Here is a 26,479-nt window from a genome sequence, read left to right as displayed (position 1 = left end):
TATTGTTGTCTGGTTATGAGTATATATTTTTCTTTGATTAATTGACCACCTGTTCAGTCGATCTGAAAACCAAAGTTTATTCATGACCTTTTGTAAACAGCAGTCTGGCAAGAAGAGAACATGTACTTCCAAATGTCTATAATGATTATTCTATCATGGAAACGGTTTGACTAATTGATTAATCCACCTCTCGTTTTAGCACCACAGTCGCTCGGAGGAGTCCCCCCTGTCTTTTAATCCCCGCTGTTTGATTGCAGTGAGTGACTGACTGATTGATAATTGATGAGATGTTTTTTCCACCCTGCCTGATTTACTGTCACACTAAATAGTGAATCTATGATCACACAGGAGGAGGAGGAGGAGAAGGGGGGGCCACCACCGCCGCTGCCGCTGCGATGGGAAACCGGAAGTGTCCGTGTCTGACACGGGAATGAGAGGAATGGGACTGAAAACAGAAAACACCATGACGACGACGACGATGAGGATGAGGGCGACGAGGAGGAGAACATCACCAACGCCACTCGCGTTGTAGAAAAACTCAAAAAAGAAAAAGTCCTCCCTCATTTCAACTCCGGAACCAGGATGAGTTGTATCGCCCGGGCTGGATACGAGGCATCGGGAAGGTAGGACGCTGCCTCTGCTGCTTTTTATTATTATTTATTTATTCTTTTTAAAAAATATTCTACATGTCTGTCAACACGTCTCGCCGTGTCCTGGAGGAATATACACGTGTGTGGTTCACCAGCCGAGGCCACGCATCCCTCCTGTCGCTGTCAAACTGTGGGCTAAATCCACGACCTCCTCTCCTGCTGTGGAGAAGCTAAGCTAACCCAAGGGAAGGCTAAGCTAACCCAAGAGAAGCTAGGCTAACCCAAGAGAAGGCTAGGCTAACCCAAGAGAAGCTAGGCTAACCCAAGGGAAGGCTAGGCTAACCCAAGGGAAGGCTAGGCTAACCCAAGAGAAAGCTAAGCTAACCCAAGAGAAGCTAAGCTAAGCTAGCTAGCAGCCACCGGCTGCGGCTACTTCAGACGGGACCCGCCATTAGCTTGTGTGCCTCAATTACATTTTTATTTTTTAATCTTCATAAATAATCATCGGCTAACCAAGTTAACTCGTTTGCACCAAAGCTAACCGGAAATACATACAGTTGTAATGTGGGCTTTATTCCACCATTAAAAAAAAATACAAATACAATAAATGTAAAATAAATTCTTTATACATTTGATCATTTAATATACAATATTACAATACAACTGTATCAATCCCAAAGGCAATTTGGTTTACTTGTATTTACTGTATGCATTTATAGCTCATTTAAATAATTTGTTGAAGCTCCAACATTTTTCTGGTTTCATGGTTTTTGTAGTATTGAATCAAACGTATAACCTGAATATATAGTTGTCTCGACGACATTTTTTTCGAATGACAGTTGACGTCCCATCATTGTGCAAGTCTGTTGACATCAACTACACAAATGATTGTGATTTTTTTTTTTCCCCCCTTATCTTTAAACGTAGTTGCCGTTGATACCGATGTCGCGGCTGATGACCAATTTCCATTAGTGAGGAATCTGCTGCTCAATTTATTGTGCGGTGTATGAAATGTGAGAACTGTCAAATCTGCATTGATTATTTAAAAAAAAAACTAGATAAAAGCAGCTACATTAGTCAAACGTTTGCAAGAATGAGCACATGCGTCTTTGTTTGGGTTTTTGTTCTGCTTGTTTGAATGTCGTGATGAACCGATGAACCAGTTATGAATCCTTTCAGCACCAGCAGCGGTGACCCTGATCGTGTTACACTGTATCTACATTAATATTTGTCTTATTCCACGTGACACAGCCCCAGTTACCAAGACCAAGCTTTAGTTAAACCTAAACTAAAGTTAATCTTTGCCCTGCTCTTCTCAGGTATTCTTTTGTACATTGATGAATTATGATTAGTCATCTGTCCTGTTCCAGCAGGATCCCACTTTGTGCCAGTTTTTCTTTAATCCTTTTTCCATCCAGCGGTTAAGGACGGGTCAAACCAAAGGCAACTGAAGGCCGTCCTTATTTGATTTGCTCTCCTTGCTGTGTTGTAATCGGCCTGATTGCGTTACGTCCGTCTGGGGTATTTGCCTCCGCTCTGTGTGAAGCACAATCCAGACGTTAGACAGTCCCGTTTTCTCATGCGACCCCGTCTGCACCGTCAACAACAGTTTGTCTGATGTTGTTCTTCTGGATGTAGAAGGTCTCAACATGGCACAAAGATAACGGGTGTTCTTGAGTCTTGATAAAATACTGTTTTAGCTCTCACCGCCTTATACCTGGGCTTTACATGTCCACATGGGGAAAAAATTCTGAATCACTGGTCAGGTAGATTTTAATTAAACTGGATTATTTTCTGTTTTATTGTAGGATCCAGAGCTGTCACCCAAATAAAATAATACTCCCAGACTGAACACACACACTGAAGGATGTCTTGAATGGCTAATTTTCTCTGCAGCCCGTAGGACATGTATTATTCATTTTTTTCAGCTCATTTTGGAAAGTAGACCCGTAAACCTCCCTGTGAGATGGCTGCAGATGTTCACCGATGTCATCATTTTACATGATGTGCATCCGGCACAGATTTATAAGACTCAAACCGGCACACAAAGGTATTAAGCATCAAACCTGTTACTTTTCGAGATTACTGGATTTATCATGTAGTTTATCGAAATAATATCTTATGTTGAGAAGTTTTGTTTTTGATCCTTTCATAATAATTAGACACTGGGACAAGCAAACTCATCTTATTTGTAAATTATGTACTGTATTTTGGTTATGATCCAAAATGGTCAGTTATTATTTTTACGGACTGCTTTCTGATCTTTTAATTAAATGAAATATTAATTTATTCAACGGGTCGATTGATGGTAAGCCATTCGATACTTTCATGGTTGAGTTTTCAAATAAAAGTAATAGCAAAAAATGTAGCATGAAACTTTATTGATACCAAGAGGGTAAATTCACCAATGAATGAGTTTTACTTTCTATCACATATTACAAACTGAAAATGATTTGTTAACTTAATGAAAAGCTATGTGTATTATTTTCTCCACCTGGCATCACTACATGATTGTGAAGTTTGTCAGTGTAACTTGTGGGACATTGTTTGTGTTGTCAATGTGAGGAGTGAACGCTCCCTGTTGTGTCGTCGCTGCTGCACAGTGGAGGTTTTGTGACAAAGCGATCCATATATTGACCTTTTTTGAAGCGCGTGTCAATTTATAATTGCCCCATCTATGGGAGGAGGAGGTGGTGTCGGTCAAAAGGGAGGGTGAAACGCAGAATTGTACGTCCCAGTAACTGTCGCCTGGGCAACACCTCCATGGTGACCAGCTGGAGGAAGATAAGGCTCTGTGCGGCGCAACTAGTTGCGTAACATCACTGTGCAACGTTTTGTTCCATCATCTGTTAACACACACACACACACACACACACACACACACACACACACACACACACACACACACACACACACACACACACACACACACACACACACACACACACACACACACACACACACACAGTCCCCCGCCTCTCCCACATCGCCTCAGATTATCCACGTCCTCAAACGGCAAAAAATTTAAATCTCAGTTGCTGGGCAGAAACTCCTAAATGATGAGAAAAACTCGAGGCATACTCTGCCGTCTCCATTTCTGTTGCCCCACAAGGGGGGAGCATGAACAAGTTTACTGCAGTGTGTCATGATTGCAGCTAGCAAGTGTCATCAAATGGTACGAGAGACGACGAGTCTCATTAAAACGGGCCGTTGTTGACAGACTCGGTCTGAAAAAGATAATTACAAACCTTTATTAACATGCATTTTCTAGTCTCTCTCCAATGTGTGCTGCGTGACTCAGCACTCCTGCTGTTCTCTTTAATCAAAATGATCACAAGCTTCATTTGAATCCAGAAAAAAAGAGATTTTGTGTGTGATTGAGCAGGATTGTTTAAAAATGTCAGAGGTGAAATCGGGGTTGCATCACATGAGCTCACCCAGACGCTCCCTCACCTCGACGTTGACTCCGCCGACGAGGCTGAATTGAATTTCCTGGCCTCGCTGATTCGATATAGCTCAGAGGGAATCTCCTGGCTCTCGGTGAATCGGTGCGATTGTTGGCGGCGGCGGGGGGGGGAAGTTTCTCTTTCCTCTTTGCCTCACATTATAAAGTTTGTGCCGGTTAGCATTATACCCAATTCCATTTCACTGTTGGTGCTCTTTTTTTTTTTTTCTCGTCCTAACCATGTGTCAAACCTTATTAGTGGTGAGTGACTTTCACTGCAGCAAAACATCTGAAGTTTAAAAGACCTAGAAGCCACTTTTATATAAATATAACAAGATTATAATATTTCGGATATGTAGAATTTGTACTTCTGGCTCTACGCTGAGCATTTTTACAAGTTTTTCTCCCAGAAGATTGGACAGTACTAACTGTCAATCACGCTGTATCCGAAACTTAAAATGGTAATGAATCGAATCCTCCCATGTTTCTTATGGAAGGAGCGTAGAAATCTATTATGCCCTGGTCTTTTGTCACCGAGGAACGTGGAGTGTCACCTATCAGACACGGGATTAGTGAAGATCTCCAGGTTATCCATAGTTTTCATGCATCACTGGACTGTCGTCGTGCTCAGCTCAGTATTGGGGGCGGGGGGGTTATTCGGGGTCAAATCCGTCGGTGCCAGTCACGATTTTACTGTAACCGATTCTGGTGTAGTTTCCAGGTGTACCACAAGGGGGCGTGGTTAGAGAGCGAGTGATAATCGGCTGCTCTGCTCTCGTTTGGTCCGGCAGCATTTGTGATCATAATCATCCCTGTAGGGTAAGGACGGCCGTTCCACGTGTCATTATTAATCCCTCGGTTTACAAACGCCCCGCTCGCCCATTTGAGTCGGTCATTTCGTAATATCACTGACAAATATCTGGAATCGAAACTGATCAAAGTGGCTTTGTCTGAAGGAAGAAAACTAGTTGAGTGTATGATCCGGGATGTTTGATTTAGAGATTTTATTCTGTGTGAATGAAAAGTGCTTTTCCAAAATTGCAGACAAACTCAGGAATTAAACTACAAACCCAGTGGATTTACATCATCTGACTGGACATTAATTTCATTAATACCACAAAGAGCCATGATTCATTTTCACAGCCATATTACATTTGTCTTTATCATTTATTTTTGTCATCTCCACACGTGATAAAGATGGAAAAAGGTCGAATCCTCTGACTTTGTGAGGACTTTGTTGACAACGTTCACTTACTTTTTTTGGTCCGTTTCAAGTTTGGGTCACAAGCTCTGGGTTGTTTGTGCTAAACGGTGAGCAGGAGCTCTGGCGCTTCTCTGGTGATCTAATAACTAAGTAGATATTTGCTGGACTAATGTTTGTACGACTATAATCTTATCAATCGTGGCCTCATGGTGTCCGTCTGTCCTCGCTGTGCACGTTGACCAACCCACCCGATCATTCCATGTACCTGATAGCTTTTCTTCACTGTTAGATTATAATCTGTAGCCTCCTCACAACGCTGTGTGTGTGTGTGTGTGTCTCTCCACCACTTCCCCTTCTTATCATCCAGGGCACCGGCGTGTTGCTAAATGGAGTCGGAGCAGCTGTACCACAGGGGCTACAGCAGGAACAGCTACAACAGCATTGCCAGCGCCAGCAGCGACGAGGAGCTGCTGGATGGGGCCGGCGCCATCATGGACTTCCACACCACCGAGGACGACAACCTGCTGGATGGCGATGCTGCCTCCCCAGGTACCTCACCTCATAGCAGTGTGATATCTGGATCTCCCTTGGCTCCGATGAATCCCCAGCCCTCACCCTCCAGTCAGATCGTTCCTTGAAGGTCTCATCAAGCTTTCACCATCATGCCTTGAGCTTTGTGTCGCCGCATCCCCTCTCATCCAGAACCCCCCCCCCCCGCTGTCCGGAGCTCTGGTCTGGGAATCCCCTCGCTCTTGCCGCTGTCAAGACGCATCATCAAGTGTGTGCTTCTGTCTGTGCTGTCGGCCCCTGTGACGCAGTCGCTCTGCCACCCGCCCCGTCTCCTTCATCACCCACACCCGTCTGCTGCTCCGCACGCCGACCTGTCGGACCCCTCGCTCACCTGCTCCCCCCAGCATTTCTTCAAGATGGTCGCTCTGCTCTCGTTAAGACCGACTGAGCCTGACAAATGTTTATAAACCAATAACAGATATTATTATTACTTATGACTGACCTGCTCATGAGCATATGGAAAATATAAAAATATTGAAAGTCCACTGACAGATCTTTCGACCACATCTCCCTCTGAGTCACCCGTAGGTCACATGAATATAGAAGTTTGAGTTATGATAAGTGCTCGAAACGTTTTATTAATTTGGCTGATCAAATCTTTCACCGACATTTGTATCAGCGTTTATGTTGCCAATATGAAAAACTTTTGATTTACAGACTAAACGATGCAAAAAAGATATGAATTAATTTATATATTTTAAGTAATTTAACCTGTAAAATATCAAACCTCAATTACATTTCTTTGTCCTAATAATAACTACATTGGCTCTTGTAAGGATCAATGAGTAGTTTTTAGCATGACAGTATGTATGAATGAATAATCTGAGTTTAGTCTTTATTAGTTAATGAATTTCCTCAGTGAATCAATAACTCCAATTAAATATTTTTATTATTCCTGAAATAGATTTAAAAAATAAATGGAGGACCAGCTAAATAAAACAAAGATGCGCTGTTGAAATTACGTATACAGCAAATCCATTTGGAATTAGATTTACTAATGAATTAACTGATTTAATATTATTAGCATAGATTAAACATAAATGAATACATTGCTTTATGACCATCTGTTAAGCTCCCTCAGGACTCATAATTTTTTTATTATTTTGTTAAATTATGTTTAATCTACAATTTGTTTTTTCGTCCTGTTTTATTTTTTAATTTTTTTATAACCACCATCTTGACCTAATCACGTCTTTGGTGTCCCTGCGTCCTGACGTTCACCTCGTGGTTTCTCTCCCTCTTGTGTTCCCGTCACCTTTTGTGCGTTGCACCTCCTGCTGCTTGCCGCTTCACGTGGATGTTCCTGTCGGGCAGAGGTAGTAGTAACAATAGACGACGCGTGTTCTTCTTGTAATCATAATGCGTCATCACCTAAAGCTAAATGTACTGTTTTTGCGTTTACTGTACGTTTGTGAAAGAGGGATTGCCTTACATTGTCAGTGCCTCCTATGCTTTTGCCCTGAAACTGGACCTGTGGGCAGTCGATCGCAGACAGTGAAAGCAGAGTAACCCTGACCTTACAAACACTTATACTGTCATTCATCCTACAAATACACAAGAGAGCTTTGTTGAACACATACGCACTATTCTAACCCTTGAAGAAAAGTACTTTTGTCTAATTTATATTTTGAACCATATTGTAATTTACTCCGCATCTGGGCTCAGCCTCCCGGTCTCGTCCGTCTTGATTTGACGTTCCCTCGAACCCGTTTGGCTGCCGGGTGTGACCTAGTGTTTCAGGAGAGCTCTGAATGAAAGTGTGTGTGTGTGTGTGTCTCTGCCTCCCTGGGCTATTTTTACGTAATGGTGAGGGGTGGTCACAGAGAAGCCCCTCCCTCCCTCTCTCTCGGCCGAGTCTGCTGCTGCAGTGTTGAGCTCACCGCACAGCCGCATGGAGATATTTGCTGAAACTTTTTTTTTTTTTTCCCGCCTCCGAAGAGAAAGAAATACAGAAGTTCTCGGGAGAAAACTTGGGTTCTTCAAGCCGAAGCGGATTTAGTCTGGTTTTCTTTCTCACTGGATTAGTCTTGATTTTTCCTTTTTTTTTTTTTTCCTGTCTCCATGTCCTGACGGGACTTGTTGAGAACAAGCTATGGCTGACATCACCTGTGCCATTGCCTAGCAACAGGCACCCTGCCGAAAGGTAAGGGGGGCTGTTAAGACGGGCTGTTAAAAAAGATACATATATATTCATAGCTAATTAACAGCGTGTGAAATGTCAGCATCCCATTGTTTGAGCCTGGGAACGGCGAGCGAGGACGTGATTCATTTTTTCATATAATAACACATAATTATACCAAGTTGACAAAACACCACCAATCCAGTGAGCGTGCGACTTTACCTTACGGACGGAAAGCACGGGCGTATTTTTCCACTTAGTCGTCCGCAAAATCTGTCTTTCATTATCTCTTTTGTATGATCCGAGACGACCAGATGATATCGCGCATGTTGTGGCCTCACAGCCTCTCTGCGCAGTGAAAGCGAGAGAGGAGGATTGAGCAACCGCTTCTGACATTAGAGACACTTTTGCTTTAATTTTTCATTTTCTCTTTGCCTCTTACTGCTGTTGTTGGCAGCAGTTTGCAGTTGGATTTATTAAAAAAAGATAACCATAAATAACAAAGATTAGCAAAAAACTATAGGTATAGGTAGGTATATATTTATTTCTTGTCTGTATAGTTACCAAGCTTCCTTTCTTTTAACTCGAGTTGAACGAGCAAAGTACTGCCGTTAAATGTTTATCCGTTATAGTTTGGTGCTGCAACTACTTTTCTTCAATTATCCGTTTCTGCCGTTACACGTTCATCACTCTGATACTGTACCTGCGCTCTAGTAAATTATTTTACTAAATGAACTCAGCCCTTACATACAGTACAGTAAGATTTTTCTATTGGCAATGTCAGTGCCCCTTCGTGACTGAGGGACTGTCATTCTATATTTAATATTCATTGGTTACTTCTGGCTGATATCTTTTTTTTTTTTTTCTTCTAATATTCCAGTATTGGCCTTCACACTGATCCAGTGTTTGGCACTTACCTGCAACTACTTGTTGTTTTTTTTCAGCCATTGACAGAAAAGTTTGTTCATTATCTGTAAAATGTCAGAAAATGACGTTTCCATGGTCCGAGGTGACATTTCCAAAGGCGAAGTTCGGCAAATAGTGTGTGTGTAGTCTGGCTCAGTATCCTGTCCGCAACGTAACTGGATGTCGTTGTTTTCTAATGGTTTGAACTCAAGCCGGTTTGCTGGACAGCACCAAAGTTGAATTGACCCTGAACCGAACCGGTTCAAGACCCACTTCCCCGTTGGTGGTAAAGGAACGATCAGGAGGCGTCTTCGGTTCTGACCGAGGCCCTCGGTTTATTAGTGTGAACCGACTGTCGTCCTTGACGTTGCTCAATGTTTGTAGTTGGGTGAATAAGCGTTGACCTCGGTTGAGGGACGGGTTCATTGCTTTGACGTCACTCTTATTGTCACTGAACACACCTTATTCTTCAGGTGTAGGTTAAGGTTTACGCACGCACACACACCCCTGTGACCCGGCACATGGTCTCTCCCATTACAGGCAGGGCTCACTGATCTCGCCTAGCAACTGAGCAGGACGGGCTGACCGGCCTGCTATTATCTCGCGCTCTCTCTGTGTGTTTGTGTGTGTGATGACATCATCAGCTCTAGCTGTCAGCTGCTGCAGTGGAGAGAGCGAGAAAGGGGAAGGAGGGAGGGAGAGGACTGTGCACTCACATTCTTCCGCTCGCGCACACACACTCTCTCACACAGCCTCACTTGTCTTCCTCCGGTGAACATGGCAGCGGCAGCCGACACACACACACTCGCAGCGAGCAGTGCGTAGTGAAGCCTTAGCTCAGCGTAGCCTCGTCTCTGCTTTCAACATGGAGGAGGAGGACGCGGCGGCCGACCCCTATTTGCCCTACGACGGGGGAGGGGACACCATCCCCCTGCAGGAGATCCCTAAAAGAGGTACGCCACACAATCCCGCTTCCCTTCCCTTCCGATTCCCTCTTGGATGACGGAGGCTGTCCGCCGCCTTCTTGTACAGTGAGTGCACGAAGCAGTAGACACCGGGGGGGGGGGCACGTTTTGTTGCCGGCGAGCCGTGGAAACCGGAGAGCCAGTATGAGATTAGGAGCTGCCATTGCTCATGACGAGGCTGCGTGTCGTGTGGAAGCAAAACCGGTCGCGGTGCGGCTCATTTGAGCCTTCACCTCCCTGTCGATGATTGACCAGCAGTGTCTGTGTGTGTGTGTGCACATCAGCCAGAGATGGAGAGATAAAGAAAAGGGCTGATGAAAGTGTGAAGGCTCGTGTTTGGGCCTTGCAGCAGTGACCAGAGAGACGGTACTGGAGCATCCATTTTAATGTCCCCACAAACACTGTGGCTGTGACCGCCACTGCCACGTAATATGGAATCATCACAGAGCTACAGTGTTCCCGCGGTGTGAGGACACCTGTTGGCCACATCCCCTCGTGCACGCACGCACGCACACACACACGGGTCTGCAGGGTGAAGCGTCCTGCACTCAGATAACAGCAACAGAGTTGACTTGTTTGCACCGTGATGCTTCTCTGTCCTTGTTTTTCCCCGTGCGGCCCCTCTGGGAGTTTTTCCCTCACAGTCGGTGCCTTCAGGCGTCGTTAGATTTTCTTACGGTTGAGCGACCAGAGACAAAAGGCCCCTAGTGAGTTTTTTTGGACACATCCGCTGCTGCCACTTTTGTAAAATAGTGGCAGCAGCTAACGGCCCTTCTTCCTCGTCTTCAGCACAATGCACCTCACAGCTGTTGAACAGTTTCTTCTGCAGTTCTAGACAATCACATTTTCTCACACGTCCATCCCTCTCTATTGCTGTTTTTGTTTCCATCTACTCCGGTTTCTGTCTCATTTACCCTGAAACACCGTTGCCTTGTCTAAACTTTCAATACCAGCATGGGACACGGGACAGTTGTGTAAAACTGGTCTTTGAGTCGTCAGGGTTTTCAGACTTTTATCTTGTGACTTGCAGGGGGTTCCTCCAGAATGGTCAGGGTGGAGGTGGTGGCGCCGGTCACATGACGCGGCCGAGCAGACTAACCCCTACTCCGGCCCCGCTGACCCGCGGTGTCCCAGGCAGGCAGCTGCCCTCCTAAACCTCCTTGATCAGATTTACTCAGCGGTAGTAGAGAGGAGGCCTTAGTCAAAGGAATGCACAGGGGCCTTTTTCTTAGGATTTTATCTTCTCTGAACAAGCAGTTGGCCGACAGGTCATATCCCACCTCGCTGTGACGCAGGAAGGCCACTACGCTGTTCACTTAGAGAAGCGGTGTTAGTTAGTCAGCAGTGACGAGGCTCCTTGCTCTCAGGCTGAACAGAACTGCAGCGTCACTGTACCAATACACCGGGGAAAGAAAGCCAGAGCCTCATTTTTATGTGTGCGCGTGTCTTTTGTCCGTGCGCCTGCTGAACCGTTGCAGTGTGACGCCGGCCACTTGTTTGCATACAATCCCCCCCTCGGTTTCAGTTTTCCGTGGCGTCACCGCCGCTCTGCTCTCCTGCCTCGGCTGATGGCTGCCAGTAGTGCCGCCTCATTTCTCCTCGCTGGCATCCTCTTGCTTTCTTTCTGGAAGATGAAAATGTCCAGACTTCAGCGGCATATCGGAAAGCCGCTGTTGAGCATCGCCACCCACCAGAACGACTGCTCTCTTTCAGCCGTTTGAAAAGGCCAGAGCTCTTTATCAGTCTGCTACTGTCATTGAGGGCGACTGAGTCATCACCGTCCCCCCCTCCCCCTTGACACACACACCCCCCCCAACAGTCCAGTCTGCAGCCGTCACTCTGAAACCAAAATGGAGAAGGAAAGTGTTGGGTCTTTCCTGTCAAACCTCGCACTCTTACTTCTTCAGAGTCCACGACGACAACAACAACAACAACAACAACAGCTGGCTCTTTCCTGTTTCCTCTCCCCTCACCGGAGACGATGAGTACGATGAAATCTGCACTCGTCCGTGCTGTCTCCGCCCCTCACAGAAACTCCCACCCGAGGCTTTCGGCTTATTTCTCCTCTCCCACGTCTCCTCGCACATCAAAGGGAGTGATGGGAGCTAATAAGCTGCACTTTCCAAAGACTCCGTCCGTCATGGCCCACATTCGTAATGTGGGGCCTTTCTTCATCCTCTGCGCATGTCTCTCGGCCGTTGGGGGAAAGAAAATCTTTGCCAGTGCACAAATGCTTTGCAAAGCAGCTTCTCCTTTTTTTGAATTGAGAACTTTGTGTCGTCGTAGCTCATTTACTACATAAGCTGCGCTCATACATGAGTTCATGGGGTTTGCCGTCCTTTATATAAAAAACTGTGTTTTTCCGCATCACTCAGGCGAGGGATGATCTTCTGTAATTTTTCTGGAAATATTACTTGGGTGCTGGAAGTTCTGGAATTTTGTCCAGAGCAACATTTTTGGGTGACATTTGCGTTCTCACATAACAGCCTCTCAGGAAAAGTTCAGGGAAATATTTGGAATTCAGTGCAGCTTGAAATCTATCGGTTCAAATCATTACCTACATATGACGTTAATTCATGTTGTAGAATCTTCAGATTCCCTAACTGCCATTTCACTTTCACTCCCAGTACCACAATTAAGTTGAATATATTGAATTACTGTAAAGGTTGTTGACGATATTTGTGAGGCTGTATACATACTGTACTTTGCTCTGGCAGCACAGACAGGAGGTTACTGTATGTGATTGGTTGGTTGCTTGTTTGTTGTGTTAGCAGGATTCCTCAGAAGAGTTTATGGACGAATTTGCATGATTTTTTTTTTTATTTTTAAAGATGGGTCTCGGAATCATTCGGATCTGGATCCAGGAATATTTTTGAAGGATCCTTCCCCATTGCGAGGGGGACCACTCAGCATTCATACCCATGTTTAAATAGAATAATATTGATCTGAAATTGCTGATCTTACACAGACGGAAGAAACAAGTTTTTATTTCAATTTGGACCAATAAAGGACATTTCCCCTTGTGTTCCTTTAGAAAACACCCACAGACGCCTTTTTAACTGTTCCACACAGTCCTTCCTTTGTGTCGCAGATGAAGACGTCGCACATATTTGTGTCGTCCCAAGTAGGAAGCTTTGGCTCCGCAGCTTTTCTGGAAGTTTATCAACCGTCGGAGGATGGATTCACTCCAATTTATCCCAACAACGTTTTTTTAAGTGTACCGATAAAGCCGATCGACGGCCGTGTATATTTTGTGATGGTTTTCCAGAGGAACCGACCTGGCTGCTTCACCTCTGTGTGTTTGTGCAGATGAGCGTGACTTTGTGTGTTTTTCTGGCCCTTCTCATATTGAATCTGTGCCTCCATTGAGAACTGATCAGACGTAATTATAACATTTATAACTCCGCAAAAGTCACTGTGCTGCTGATCCACTTACAGTTTAAAAGGGCATTGGATAAGGTTTGCTTTGTATTTTTGTTCTTTATTCAATCTTTAATATGTGCCGTGACTAACCGTGGTCATGTCGAAGTCATTAGTGGACTAACCGTGTATGGTTGTTGGCCCTTCAGTCCATCATATCGTCCTGCAGTACGTTGATAATATCAGACCGGCGCTAATGACACTGCCAGACATTCATCCAAGTTACGGCTCCGAGGAAAAGCCACAGATAAAGCGAGGGCATCAGTTCAAGGTTTTTCAATAGAATCAAAACGCCATGTGTCTGAGTTGGGTATGTTGGGTCTGATTTGGTGCAAAAAGAGAATTTAAGGCCACGTTGGTGGTTGACAATCCTGCCACCCACAGACTGCTTTCAGACTGAAATTTTCCGGGTTGTATTTCAGAAAGCACTTGGTCCTTGGTAGAATTTGGGGAAAATGTCTGAGTGAGCCCATTCTTCATTCTTCATATGTGAACAGCACATCCGGAGTTTATCTCTAAAATGAAATTTTAAAAAACCTGCCCTGTCAAAGTGCCAACGAGTGGCTTCCTCCTCCACATGGGCAGGTGTAGGTGTGTGAGTGTTTGCGTAGACTCGGGGTTAAAAGATTTCCTCCAGGTGCTGCGGCACAGTTTGCTCATCCAAATGATTCGGCGGTTGTCGTGCAGCTCAACCAACCTCCGAATTTTATTTTCCATCTTTGCTCCGGATGTGTTAGACACGCGCTCGTCGAGGCTCTGTGGCGACTGTGTGGTGAGCTCTGCAGTGTGGGGATGGATTGTCTTTGGATCCACAAGACTGTCTTTTGTTATTTAACACTGTACAATATTTTGATGCGTTTGTTTCTTGCGGATCCATGTTGCAGAGACTCCCAGTTTTAATAGTTTGGTTTCTGAGGCAAACGCCTACTACGTGTGTTTTTTTTTAATCAAAGGCTCTCTGTCCGTGTCTTCCTGCTCAGGGTCTAACTACGTCATGTCTAACGGGGGCGGAGTCGCCAGCAGCTCCACTCACCTGCTGGACTTCCTAGAGGAGCCCATCCCAGGTGTGGGCACCTACGACGACTTCCACACCATCGACTGGGTGCGGGAGAAGTGCAAGGACCGCGAGCGACACAGGAAGGTGAGGGAGGGCGGCTTCAGACCACGTCCAAAGGCTGAGGGGTTTATACCCGTTTTGTCCTGATGAAATAAACCATTAAAGCACCTGCCAGACAAGACTTAAACACTCTTGCGAGCATTCAGTTGGTTTTCTTTAATGTTTTTTGTAACACGGCGTTCAAATGACTGACACTCAAGATGTTTTTGTCTGTGTCCTACTTCATGAAACTCTCTCAATCTTCTGCTGCACAGGAAGTGTTATACATTTCCCGCAACAGCCTATTTGGAACACACACACACACACACACACACACACACACACACACACACACACACACACACACACACACACACACACACACACACACACACACACACACACACACACACACACACACACACACACACACACACACACACACACACACACACACACACACACACACACACACACAGAGAGAACTGAGTAGTAATGGTCAGCAGTTTTAGCCTCGATGGCTTAACAGTGGATAAAAATAGACGGACTTGCCTACAGAAATAAAAAACCTTTATCAACATAAAATCCAAGGCCAAATAATTTTATACCAGATATCTGCCATTTTATATTGTTTTAAAATGATTAATTCAGGCAAACGCTGTCTAAGATTCTTCAAGTTCATATTTTTTTTACCTTGTCATTGTACTGAATCTGATGTGATGGATTTCAGGCTCCTCGTCGTCTCCCCGTCACCGATTCACCTCGCTGTTAAAAAAAAAAACTTTTATCCAAATATTGACTCAGTGATCCTGCCCCGTTTCCCGGGACTGTTTTTAGTGCCACCATCCTGCTGCTGAGAACTCTCGACACGGCATTCAAATAATGTTCAAATTCTCACATATCATTTCCATAGCGTGATCTGTGATCTCTCACAGGAGAAACGTCTTCAAACAACGTTTTATTGAAGAAGCAGTTTTAAAGATCCTGCCTCGAGGGCATATTACTGAATAACTTCTTTCGTTTGTAGTTATAAACCTTTGACCCACTCGCATCGCCGCCAGTACTTATACTAAATATATTCTTGCTTATCATTTATTTCCTGTAATATGCGTTCTCTCTCCCCCCGCGTGTTTTCAGATCAACAGTAAGAAAAAGGAGTCGGCATGGGAGTTCACAAAGAGCCTGTACGACGCCTGGTCTGGGTGGCTGGTGGTGACACTCACCGGCTTGGCCTCAGGTAACCCCATTCACGATTGCTGCACACACACCAAGCTCTGTTGGTCTCCTCTGCTGGTGACTCTCACATGCTTCGCCTCAGGCAGCTCACGCTCCGTCTTCCTCTTGGTCTCTTCTTGTTTGTCATTTACTCAACTTCTCGTAACGCCTTCTTCACCACACGCAGCTGGAATCCACAAATTACTTTTATTATTGTACCAAATAAAAACCAATCCGCCTTTGTACGACCACGTGAGGACCAACCAGTCAAAGTAAAGCTGCAATTATGTGTCTGCGTTCGAAGGAACGCTCCTTAAATCGTAGCTTTTATTTGGAAAAAATTATTCGGATTTCATTTGCTTAACAGATTTTTTTATTTTAGTGTATAGTCATGTTTATTCTGAGAAGCGTCTGCCTTCCTTCGTATAGAGTAACATCCCTGTCGGGATTTGGTTACGAAAACCTTCCACCTTGCATTCTTGAACAGTAGGTAAATATTGAGCGAGCGTGACTGTAGGCGTCCATGAATTTCTTTGGTGACACGCTCTAGAAATCCGGTAGCTAAGCTTTCAACAAACACCTTTCCCCTTTTTTCTCTTTTTCTCTACTATCTCTCTCCTCCCCCCACTGCCTTCACTTCTGTGCCCCCCCTCCCCTCCTCCTGCCAGGTGCTTTGGCTGGCCTTATTGACATTGCTGCTGATTGGCTGAACGACCTGAAGGAGGGCGTGTGTCTGAGCGCCATGTGGTTCAACCACGAGCAGTGCTGCTGGACGTCCAATGAGACCACCTTCGCTGAGCGGGACAAGTGTCCTCAGTGGAAGAGCTGGGCTGAGCTAATACTGGGGCAGGCCGAGGTTAGACGAAACACAGGCCAACGCGACGGGCGGCCCCGTCCGTTGGTCACCGCGGCAACATTGGTTTTTCTGTTGATTTTAGGTGGAAGCCTCCCTGTTTTCTGATTTGCTCCCGTAGTAGGAGCAAGCTAGTACGACAGCTAGTTGTAACTTTTACTAGCTGAATACAGTAGGCGTTAGTTAGCTAGTTACCATTAGAACATACAGTATCATAAATGAATCAGCATCATAGCTGACGTAGACTGCTTATGTATAGCGCCCAGAATTAGGTGCTAAACCCCTGGGTCCTACACTTTGTGTCCCGTTAAAAACCTTCATTAAATGTTTTATGTATTTAACCTTTAACCTTCCATCTGCTGTACAGCCCACAGCGTCATTTGCATTATGTGCTTGTACTTAAGATTGTTACATATGAATAAAAACTTTATTATGATCTTTTCTAAAGAAATATCTGTCTGGTGGTTCAGCAGAAAAAATAAATCCTTGTAATCTTGACTTTCAAAGATCCTAAAATTTCCATTTGGTGTCGTGTGGGTAAACCAGCATCAGTAGTGGGTCAAATATGGTTGTTGTTTTGAGACGGTGGCCCCACATCACCTGAATGCAGCTGAAGTTACAGTTACAAAAGGAGGAGGAGCCTCATAGTTTTAAAAGAAAGGTGGTGGATGGAGAAAGAAACAAGTTCCCAGTGATCGTCTACCACGAATAAACGACTTCCCCCCTCTTTCTCGCCGCTCTGCAGGGACCCGGCTCGTACATCATGAACTACTTCATGTACATCTACTGGGCCCTGTCCTTCGCCTTCCTGGCCGTCTGTCTGGTGAAGGTGTTCGCTCCCTACGCCTGCGGCTCCGGAATCCCTGAGGTGAGGAAAGTCCAGCTCGTTCTTTTTCAACCCTTTTCTATGCACAGAAGTTATTGTGGGGAACTCCAGCAACCAGAGACTTAAGAATCTAAACTAAAAAGTGTATAAATTGCTGCAGTTGCCTCCGACTCTCCGTGACATAAATGCCCCCCCGGCAGATCAAAACCATCCTGAGCGGGTTCATCATCCGGGGCTACCTGGGCAAGTGGACGCTGATGATCAAGACCATCACGCTGGTGCTGGCGGTGGCGTCCGGCCTCAGCCTGGGGAAAGAGGGGCCCCTGGTCCACGTGGCCTGCTGCTGCGGGAACATCTTCTCCTACCTCTTCCCCAAGTACAGCAAGAACGAGGCCAAGAAGCGAGAGGTGAGCGAGCGAGAGAGGAGAGGTGGTGATGGTGAACGTCACGGCAACAGACGAGATGATAAATTTGTTTCCTTTTTTAAGGTGCGTTTGTTTCGTCCTCTCAGGTTCTCTCTGCTGCGTCGGCGGCTGGCGTGTCTGTGGCTTTTGGAGCCCCGATAGGAGGAGTTCTCTTCAGCTTGGAGGAGGTACAGTCACTTGTGAACTAGCCAGAAATCAATCTTCATAGATGGATCTTTCCACACCTAATCATCTCTCTCTCTCTCTCCTCCAGGTGAGCTACTACTTCCCTCTCAAGACGCTGTGGCGCTCCTTCTTCGCCGCCCTGGTGGCGGCCTTCGTCCTGCGCTCCATCAACCCGTTCGGCAACAGCCGCCTGGTGCTGTTCTACGTAGAGTACCACACGCCGTGGTACCTGTTTGAGCTCATCCCCTTCATCCTGCTGGGGGTCTTCGGGGGCCTGTGGGGAGCCTTCTTCATCCGGGCCAACATCGCCTGGTGCCGGCGACGCAAGTCGACGCGATTCGGCAAGTGACTTGATTTCAGTCTGTCCCGCACACTAAGCCGTCAGAGATTCATCAGATCTGAAAACGCTGGTTTGACATTTTGGTTTGTATGAAGAAAAACTGAACTTTTTGCAAATTTGAGATTTTTCCTCCAATGTGTTTTTGTGTGCACTTTTGTCTAATCCGTGTTCAAATCAACTCAGGGATTCAGGATTAAAATCAAGACATTTCTCTTAGAGAGAAACCACACCAACATGTTCCTGTTGGTGTGAACGCGTCCGACTTCCGACAATCTCCTGCTTGGTTCTTCATATATGAACTTAAGTAAATGTCTGGGGACATTTTCCGTAGTTCTAAAAACCTCTTCAGACTCTGTAGCTCCTGATTTTAAAGAGACAACTCCCACAATCTGACTTGTTGGCCTCTCTCTCTCTCTATTCAGGAAAGTACCCGGTGTTGGAGGTGATCCTTGTGGCCGCCATCACCGCCGTGGTCGCCTTCCCGAACCCGTACACGCGCCAGAACACCAGCGAGCTGATCAAGGAGCTGTTCACCGATTGCGGCCCGCTGGAGTCGTCGCAGCTCTGCCAGTACCGCAGCCAGATGAACGGCAGCAAGGCCTTCACCGACAACCCCAACCGGCCGGCGGGGCCCGGCGTCTACGCCGCCATGTGGCAGCTGTGCCTGGCGCTCATCTTCAAAATCATCATGACCATCTTCACGTTTGGACTCAAGGTGATTTTCCCTAGAAAGGCAGATTTTCTTTACCTACATTTGTACATCACAGCAACTAGAACCGGTTATCCCGTCTCTCGTTCCCCACAGGTGCCGTCGGGACTGTTCATCCCCAGCATGGCCATCGGGGCAATCGCGGGGCGAATCGTCGGCATCGCCGTGGAGCAGCTGGCCTATTACCACCACGACTGGTTCATGTTCAGAGAGTGGTGTGAGGTGGGGGCCGACTGCGTCACCCCGGGGCTCTATGCCATGGTGGGGGCCGCGGCGTGTCTGGGTGAGTCAGCAGATGAATGCGGCAGTGCTCACAGCGACGGTGTGCGGATAGAAATGGTAGTGAGGATTTATGATATGATGATTTACAGTAGACAGATATATACCCCTATCTGTTTAATATCTGATTGTGTGAGGACATTTATTTTGTTGTTGCAAACCAATAAACTTTACTGATTTTATTTTTTTTTCAATTGATAAATTATCTTGATTTTTTTTGTTGTTGTTGTTTGTTGATTTCACAAAAAGTTGCCTTTACAATTGGATTCATTTGATTAGTTTGAAAACAAACCACATTATTTTTTAAATAAATCATTTCCCCAATAATTTCCCATAACATATATAATCTTAATATATGTTATCACTATTTAGATGTAAAATAATAATATTAATATACCGTGACTGTAGCTGTTGTCTACAGACTGACATATGTCAGACGTATCAGTATCAGCGCTTATGTTTGCTGATATTAAAACGGGCTCTAATGTTGTCCATATCACCGTCCCTGTACATTTGTTGCAAAAGATAAATTTATTCTTTCCATAAAAAAAGTTTTTGTTTGTAAGTTGATCATCATTGCATATCATCAATCCAATAAACAAGAGAAAATATAGCATCAAGTGATATTGATAAAAAGGTACTGTTTTTTTTCCCATGAAACTGCGCCTATACATTATATTATATATCCTTTTATATTTGTACTTTCTGTTGCACCATTCCATCCGGTCTTTGACTTTTTCTGACTCTCTGCTTGTTTTATATCCTCTTGTTTATTCTGTTGAATATAAAAGTCAAAGTTTTTCTTCATCTCCTCCCCGTGCAGGCGGTGTGACCCGAATGACTGTCTCCCTGGTCGTCATCGTCTTCGAGTTGACCGGTGGGCTTGAGTACATCGTCCCGCTAATGGCGGCCGTCATGACCAGCAAATGGGTGGGCGACGCGTTCGGCCGCGAGGGGATCTACGAGGCCCACATTCGCCTGAACGGTTACCCCTTCCTGGACGCCAAGGAGGAGTTCACGCACATCACGCTGGCCCGGGAGGTGATGAGGCCGCGGCGCAGCGACCCGCCGCTGGCCGTGCTGACGCAGGACGACTTGACGGTGGAGGAGCTGCAGGGCGTCATCAACGAAACCAGTTACAACGGTTTCCCCGTGATAGTGTCCAAGGAGTCACAGAGGCTGGTGGGCTTTGCCCTGCGAAGGGACATCACCATCGCCATTGGTAACGCTGCACAAGCACTTAGCGCTCAGAAAAAAAAGGGAAGTTGCAAAAGGTCCAGTCTTTCAATGCGTCTCTTCTTGCTCCGTCAGAAAACGCCCGTCGCAAGCAGGAAGGCATCATGCTGAACTCCAGGGTGTACTTCACGCAGCACGCGCCCACCCTGCCGGCCGACAGCCCCCGGCCCCTCAAGCTGCGCTCCATCCTGGACATGAGCCCCTTCACCGTCACCGACCACACGCCCATGGAGATCGTGGTGGACATCTTCCGAAAGCTCGGGCTGCGCCAGTGCCTCGTCACTCACAACGGGTAAGCAGGAGGCAAAGGCGTCTCCTCCGTCCTTCTCTCTGTGTCGTCGCCTAATCCGTCCCGAGGTCGGCAAAACATCGCCACAAACACATGTACACAATTGTCTGGTTTTGCATGATCTACCCTTTAATCTGCATGGCCTGGTCTTCATCCCTCCTTAAAGAGCCATGGCAGACGGTCTCTTCTGTAGACTGAGCTGCGGAAACTAACCACAACCACGTAACTGGTACCGTGCCGGGAGGATATAGTCGGGGAAAGTATTCGTAAAGCTTGAATAGTGTCACGCATTGTTAGTTTTTATTTTTAACATTTTGTGGAATTGACAAATTTTGTCCTCTGTCAGATTGTCCCATAGCATTTTATTTTTACAGACTCTGGTTTGTCATGCAGCCATCTGCTGGTGTGACATAGGAATTGCAGGATAGATTGTGTTGAGCTTTGCAGCACTTTATGGTTTTAATTTACATCTTTTTGTTCAACTTTTTAATTTTACACCTTGAAGGACAAGGCTTGTGTTGTTCCATATTCTTCCGAATGACAACCAATAATGAAAAGATTTTTAAAAAGTTTGTTCGTCACTCTTTACTTTACACACTCTCTATTCCTTCAGTGGCTTTAGACCAGTTGGTTCCCACTCAATTCTACAGCAGAACAGGGTTTGTGGGATCAACTTGAATTCAGGTTGATGAGCTTATTATAAAACATATATAAGTTTATTATACAGACGTTACAAAAACACGTCATGAATGTGTCTTTAAGCTCAGCCTGCGCCGAAGATTACTTGATCAGATTTCAGGTAAAAAAAATTAAAAAAGATCACCAGACACATTGACTCATCTTTTTCATGTTTTTGTTCCACTTCATTTGATATGATTTACACCTTTGTTTCCGTAAATACTATTCATTTGACATGTGTTACGTCTTTGTGTTGATTTGAATGTTGTAATTTTGAGTTACTCTGTTTTATTCTCTCTGTTGTTTGGGCGGTTGACCGAACGACGAGTGTGTGTTTCAGGATTGTGTTGGGCATCATCACAAAGAAGAATATATTAGAGCATCTGGAGGAGCTCAAGCAGCACACGGAGCCCCTGGTGACTAGCCCCACCCCCTTTTTCGCCCCCCACATGTGACCCCTCCTCCACTCTCACACCTGTCTCTTAGGCTCCGCCTGGTGTGAAAGGCTGGTGACAGTTCCTGGCTGAACGTTTGAAAAGCCCTCCCACTCCTCTTCCTTTCCTCTTGTTGTTCGTGGGTTGGGTAGAAAAGTGCTCTACTGTAGATCTGTACTGACGACCCTTACTGTGGCCGCGTCATGCTAGCAGCTTCAGAAGATGTTTTTATGTTCTTAATTTTCTCCTCTATAATAACTTAAACCCTAACTTTATTTGTCTTCCGGTAGAAGCGCTCTGATTAAATACTGTGTTTAACCAATCACACGTTAGTCCAGTAATAGATATACAGTAGTTTGTCTCGATGCCTGTTGTTTGTTTCCCCTCATCTTCCTGTCTTCACAACATTATGAAAATATTCACTCGTGCTCGGTTATGTTTTCATTAACGACTTGCTTTTTCCTCTTTTTTTTTTTAAACCCCTCCCACTCTCGGCCCCCTGGGGGTCTCCACAGACTGACGGCATGTGATCCCCCCCGTCGCCGTAACAACCACTTTGGCGAGTAGCTACTAGCCTGCTCTTGGGAGAGCGGACCACCGTTGTTTGTGATATTTTGAAAGGGGGGGTGGACTGTAGTGGATGTGTAGTGATCCCGATTCATCCCCCTTGTTTCCCCCCCTGGTTGTGTAGTGGCGGCGTGACGCTGTTGTGTTGATCAGTAGTGATGTGGTGAGATGACGTGACCTCGACGAAGTAGCTACTAACCCCCCTGATTTCACCTGTCGGTGTTTCCTCCGAGCCGGCGGTGTCGTGTCCAGTTTCAAAAGAGTGAGAAGAGATTTATGTATCTTTGTGTTACAACAGCCAAGGAACTGGTTCTGGGGTCAGGAAAACCTTCGCAGGGCGGGATTATCGTGACCGACAAGACAAACCAAAACTTTGCTGTGACTGCCATTTTTTGCAACCTGTTGTCTGCAGACAAGATTGAGAACCAAGGTCCGGGATGAGCCAGAGGGAGCTTCAAGGGCAACGTCTGCGTTCGAGCACCTGCGACAAGAGAGGGTGACGGCAGGACACGACGGGACTTGATAAGATAATAAACAAACTGAAAAAGGAGAATAGGGCTATGACAAAGGACCTTGTCCGCCGTTGCTGATGTTGCGATGGGAAGTGTTGCTAGGAAATACAAGACATAGGCTCTAAGGCGTCTCTGGCCCGGGGGGAAGAAAACTGCTTCTGGAAAAAGTTTTCAAGTTGAACCAACCTCCGAACCTTCACTTTAGCAGAAAAGGTGTTGGAAAAGACGACGGTTCTCTTCGGAGTCGAGGGCTCATGTTCCACTGGAGACAGGGAGGTTATTAGAGCAAAGCAATTGGCCGTAGGAAATGACGAGAAAGACGTTTTATCGTACGTTGTACCTTCGCAACTTTAAACTGTCAAAGGTTAAGTTTGTATTGGGAAACTGGTTTTAAATGTAGGTGTACAGTCGTTGACATTTAAAGAGGCTAGAGAACTAATTCAACGTTAAACTGGACCGGACGCCGCTGACTCGCGGGGAAACGCCGCCTTCAAGCTCCCCTGACCCCTTCATCTCCTGGCGCCCGCTGAGCCGCACCCCGGTGTCCCAAGTGACTGCGTTGGTTCGACTCGTCAGAAAAACGAGCCAGACGGTCGGCAGTTCTTGGGGAACCCGAGTCCGATCCGTCTCACCGCTGTTTTCATGCGTCCTCCTGCTGCTGCTCAGTAGCTGTAGCTCTAATCTCCCCCCCACCCCCCCCCCCCCAGAGGTGTCTGCTCAACTCCTCTCCCTCAGAACCTGTTTCCACTCATCTCTGCGCCAACCGACGGTTTTTAAAGACGTAACCGTTTGGACCCAGCTCTGCTCTCGACTCTCGTAGCTCTCTAGCAGCTGGACGCCTCCTTCCTCTTCTCGCTGCTTTCAGCTGTTGTTTTAAAAAAAGTCTTCACAGGCGTCTCTTCAGCCAACGTCAGGCTACGTTCACGAGAACCAGAACATTTGTGACGTATCAAAGCGGCGTCTGAGACGTGCTCCTGGATCAGACCCAGACTTAGTTTGTGTTCTTCAAAACATGAAGGAGAAGAGGAGGAAGCGGCTCCGTCCCTCGAGTCACAGCGCCCTCTGCTGGTCTTACGCTGTCAATAAGTTAGTTGGGTTTTTTTCCCTTTAATTTCGTACGTGAAACAAATTCACATCGGTTATTAAAACGTATGCCAAATATTTTCCTGTCGATAGATGAATTGATGAACCAATCGATGCTGACAAAACAGCCCCTGTGTATTAAGTTGAAAGACAAAATGTCTTTATGTCCTGGAAACCGACTCCTGTGACAGCGTCACGTCTCCTCCTCCTCTTCTAACTTCTCATCACGTCCTCTCCAGGATTCCTCGTCTTCCTCGTAGGGGTCCAGTTGTTTTTTCCCCTTTCTCTCTCCAGATTCTCTTTTTGTGGACTGATAACATTTGTTTAAAAACCCAATTACAAGACACCCTGGTCGTTGGGTGCCGTTTCCGACCTGCTGTCATCTCTCTCTCTCTCTCTCTCTCTCTCTCTCTCTCTCTCTCTCTCTCTCTCTCTCTCTCTCTCTCTCTCTCTCTGGCTTCCTCAGGGACTCGTGTTTTTGTTGGCGCCCAGACCTCGATTCACTAACTTGTATCCAGTAAAAACACAAATCAAAATTAAAGATCACGCCCCCATCTCCATTTGTTCCGGTCTGCCAACAAAAACATGAGGTTGTGTTTTCTCTCTCGCTCATTTCAAACCACCAGCTCCTCCTCACTGTTTCTCCTCTTCCCCTCCTCTCCCCTCTGCAGGCGGCTGCTTGGTATCGTCACAAAAAAAGACATCCTTCGTCACATGGCTCAAATGGCAAACCTGGATCCCGAGTCCATTATGTTCAACTGATCTGCTCCTTCCAGGGAGGCTTCGTGAACGACGACGGCGAAGACGAGGAGGAGGAGCAGCGTCTCCTGGACGACTGCGACCTCTGACATTTGCATCCTGTTTTTGTTTTTGTTGTTGTTCTTGTTTTTTTGAGCTCTGAACCTCGTGGCCCCCAGTGACTGACCAGAAAGACAATGATGAGAGAAGAGAAAAAAGACTTGTTATCGCTGCGGCTGCTGAGGTCACATGGAGGTCACAGATTGAAAGTGCGCATACACAACACACACACACACACACACACACACACACACGAAGAATGCACTTTTTTACACTCACACACATAAAAAAAACACACACTCTTGCACTTGCAGTCACCTCAAACATGCATGCTCTCTCTCCACACACTCCCTAACCTGTAAACAGATCACCCAGTTGCCCTCGTCGTGTGCCTCACCCTTGTCCCCGTCTCTGCTGAGGGGCGACGCCTGGCTGGGGTCAGAGGTCAGAATGAACCGCCGATTTGGGGGGGGGGGACGACGCGATGAGCGACCTTGAACAAACCTCCAGGCTTAAAAAAAAATCGCTATCCTCTCCTCACCCGTCCGTCCTCCAGAAAAAATAAATTGTTTACCTGTGAATTAAGTGTGTGTGAAAATATGTGTCCACTACATTCCAGTCAGGTTAAGGTGGTAGCTGAGATGAGGCTTTAATGAGCGTGAGTGTGAGTGTGAGGTAGATGGCTACTGTATTTGTGAGTGTTTTCATTTCTGAGCCAGCTTGAACTGTGTGTGTGTGTGTGTGTGTGTGTGTGTGTGTGTGTGTGTGTGTGTGTGTGTGTGTGTGTGTGTGTGTGTGTGTGTGTGTGTGTGTGTGTGTGTGTGTGTGTGTGTGTGTGTGTGTGTGGACAAGCGCGCGCTTGTCCCGTCCATTCATTCAAAGCGAGGCGGGGGGAGAAACATTGTCCAGGTTGGGTCGAGTTCTGGACTCTTGTAACAGGAATAAAAATACAAAAAGCAAAATTCCTTTCTTCGTCTCTCAGTATTTACTCTTGCTACGACTTTTAAACTATTGATCTATAATCAATTAACTTTCTATGACTTGAAGCAACAGTTCCACGTCTCGACTCCTTGTCCTTTTGTTTTGCTTTCCAGTTAGCGTTCGGTCGATATCATCGTCTCCTCTGAACGAGAGCCGGGCGTCTTCCCTTGGAGTGTGAGTTGAACTTCATGTGACAAAAACGAATAACCGCTTGCTTTAGCACACGTTGAAAGTCCACCTCACATTCTTCTCAATATTTGTCCACGAGGGAGGAAACGTGACCTCCTTTTCGGTTCGCGACGTTTTGAGTGTGTGCCGTGTCCACTTGATGACTTCAGATTTCCCTCACCGCAGGTTACATAGGAGTTGCGTTTCACTGCACCTCATGGACAAAGAGGGTAATATTACAAGCTCCGACGAGGGCGGAGAGTTGAAACGAACCTCTTTCCTGGTCAAAAGCTCTGGAATCTGTGAGGAAGTGGACCTTTATTCCAGATTTGGCTTTTTTGTCAGCTGCTGTTTCTGAGGTCAAGGACACGATTTGCTACGTTTGTAGTTTTAGTAATAGGATTTTCTCCGTCTCATCCTTTTAAAGATCAAACGAAAGCATCTGGCTGCTTTTGTGCCGCGGCAGGATGTGCTGAAGTCTCGCTCGTCCAAACGTCTGGCTGCATCTGGCTCCTCGCACCCGTCTCTTGTCCTGAAAGCTCAGAGGGAACGCCTGCTGCTCCCGCTGACCCCCCCCCCCCCGGTTTCCTCGGAGCATGCTGTGTG

The 26,479-nt window shown here is 46.1% G+C and overlaps 1 protein-coding gene across 7 annotated transcripts; it reads left to right on the top strand.

The window, feature by feature from the left end:
- The first annotated feature begins 371 nt into the window (after positions 1-371).
- Positions 372-25,686, top strand: clcn3 (chloride channel 3). Of its 7 annotated transcripts, XM_047336237.1 has the most exons (16): positions 372-623; positions 5,607-5,788; positions 14,200-14,360; positions 15,453-15,552; positions 16,199-16,386; positions 17,129-17,251; positions 17,410-17,616; positions 17,721-17,801; positions 17,888-18,140; positions 18,562-18,854; positions 18,945-19,131; positions 19,951-20,349; positions 20,439-20,655; positions 21,671-21,746; positions 22,280-22,323; positions 24,598-24,723. In XM_047336237.1, the coding sequence occupies exons 2-15, from the start codon at positions 5,626-5,628 to the stop codon at positions 22,292-22,294; spliced, it is 2,463 nt and encodes an 820-aa protein (XP_047192193.1). In that variant the 5' UTR covers positions 372-623; positions 5,607-5,625; the 3' UTR covers positions 22,295-22,323; positions 24,598-24,723. The 7 variants fall into 7 exon arrangements, with proteins under 7 accessions (XP_047192193.1, XP_035462149.1, XP_047192194.1 ...); XM_035606256.2 differs by lacking the exon at positions 22,280-22,323 and having other exon boundaries at positions 24,598-25,686; XM_047336238.1 differs by lacking the exons at positions 5,607-5,788; positions 22,280-22,323 and having other exon boundaries at positions 24,598-25,686.
- Positions 25,687-26,479: the final 793 nt, after the last annotated feature.

Source organism: Scophthalmus maximus, chromosome 12, assembly GCF_022379125.1.
Source record: "Scophthalmus maximus strain ysfricsl-2021 chromosome 12, ASM2237912v1, whole genome shotgun sequence".
Classification (NCBI taxonomy): Eukaryota; Metazoa; Chordata; class Actinopteri; order Pleuronectiformes; family Scophthalmidae; genus Scophthalmus; species Scophthalmus maximus.
Note: the sequence above shows the minus strand (reverse complement) of the source record. Positions and strands in the feature narration are given on the sequence as shown.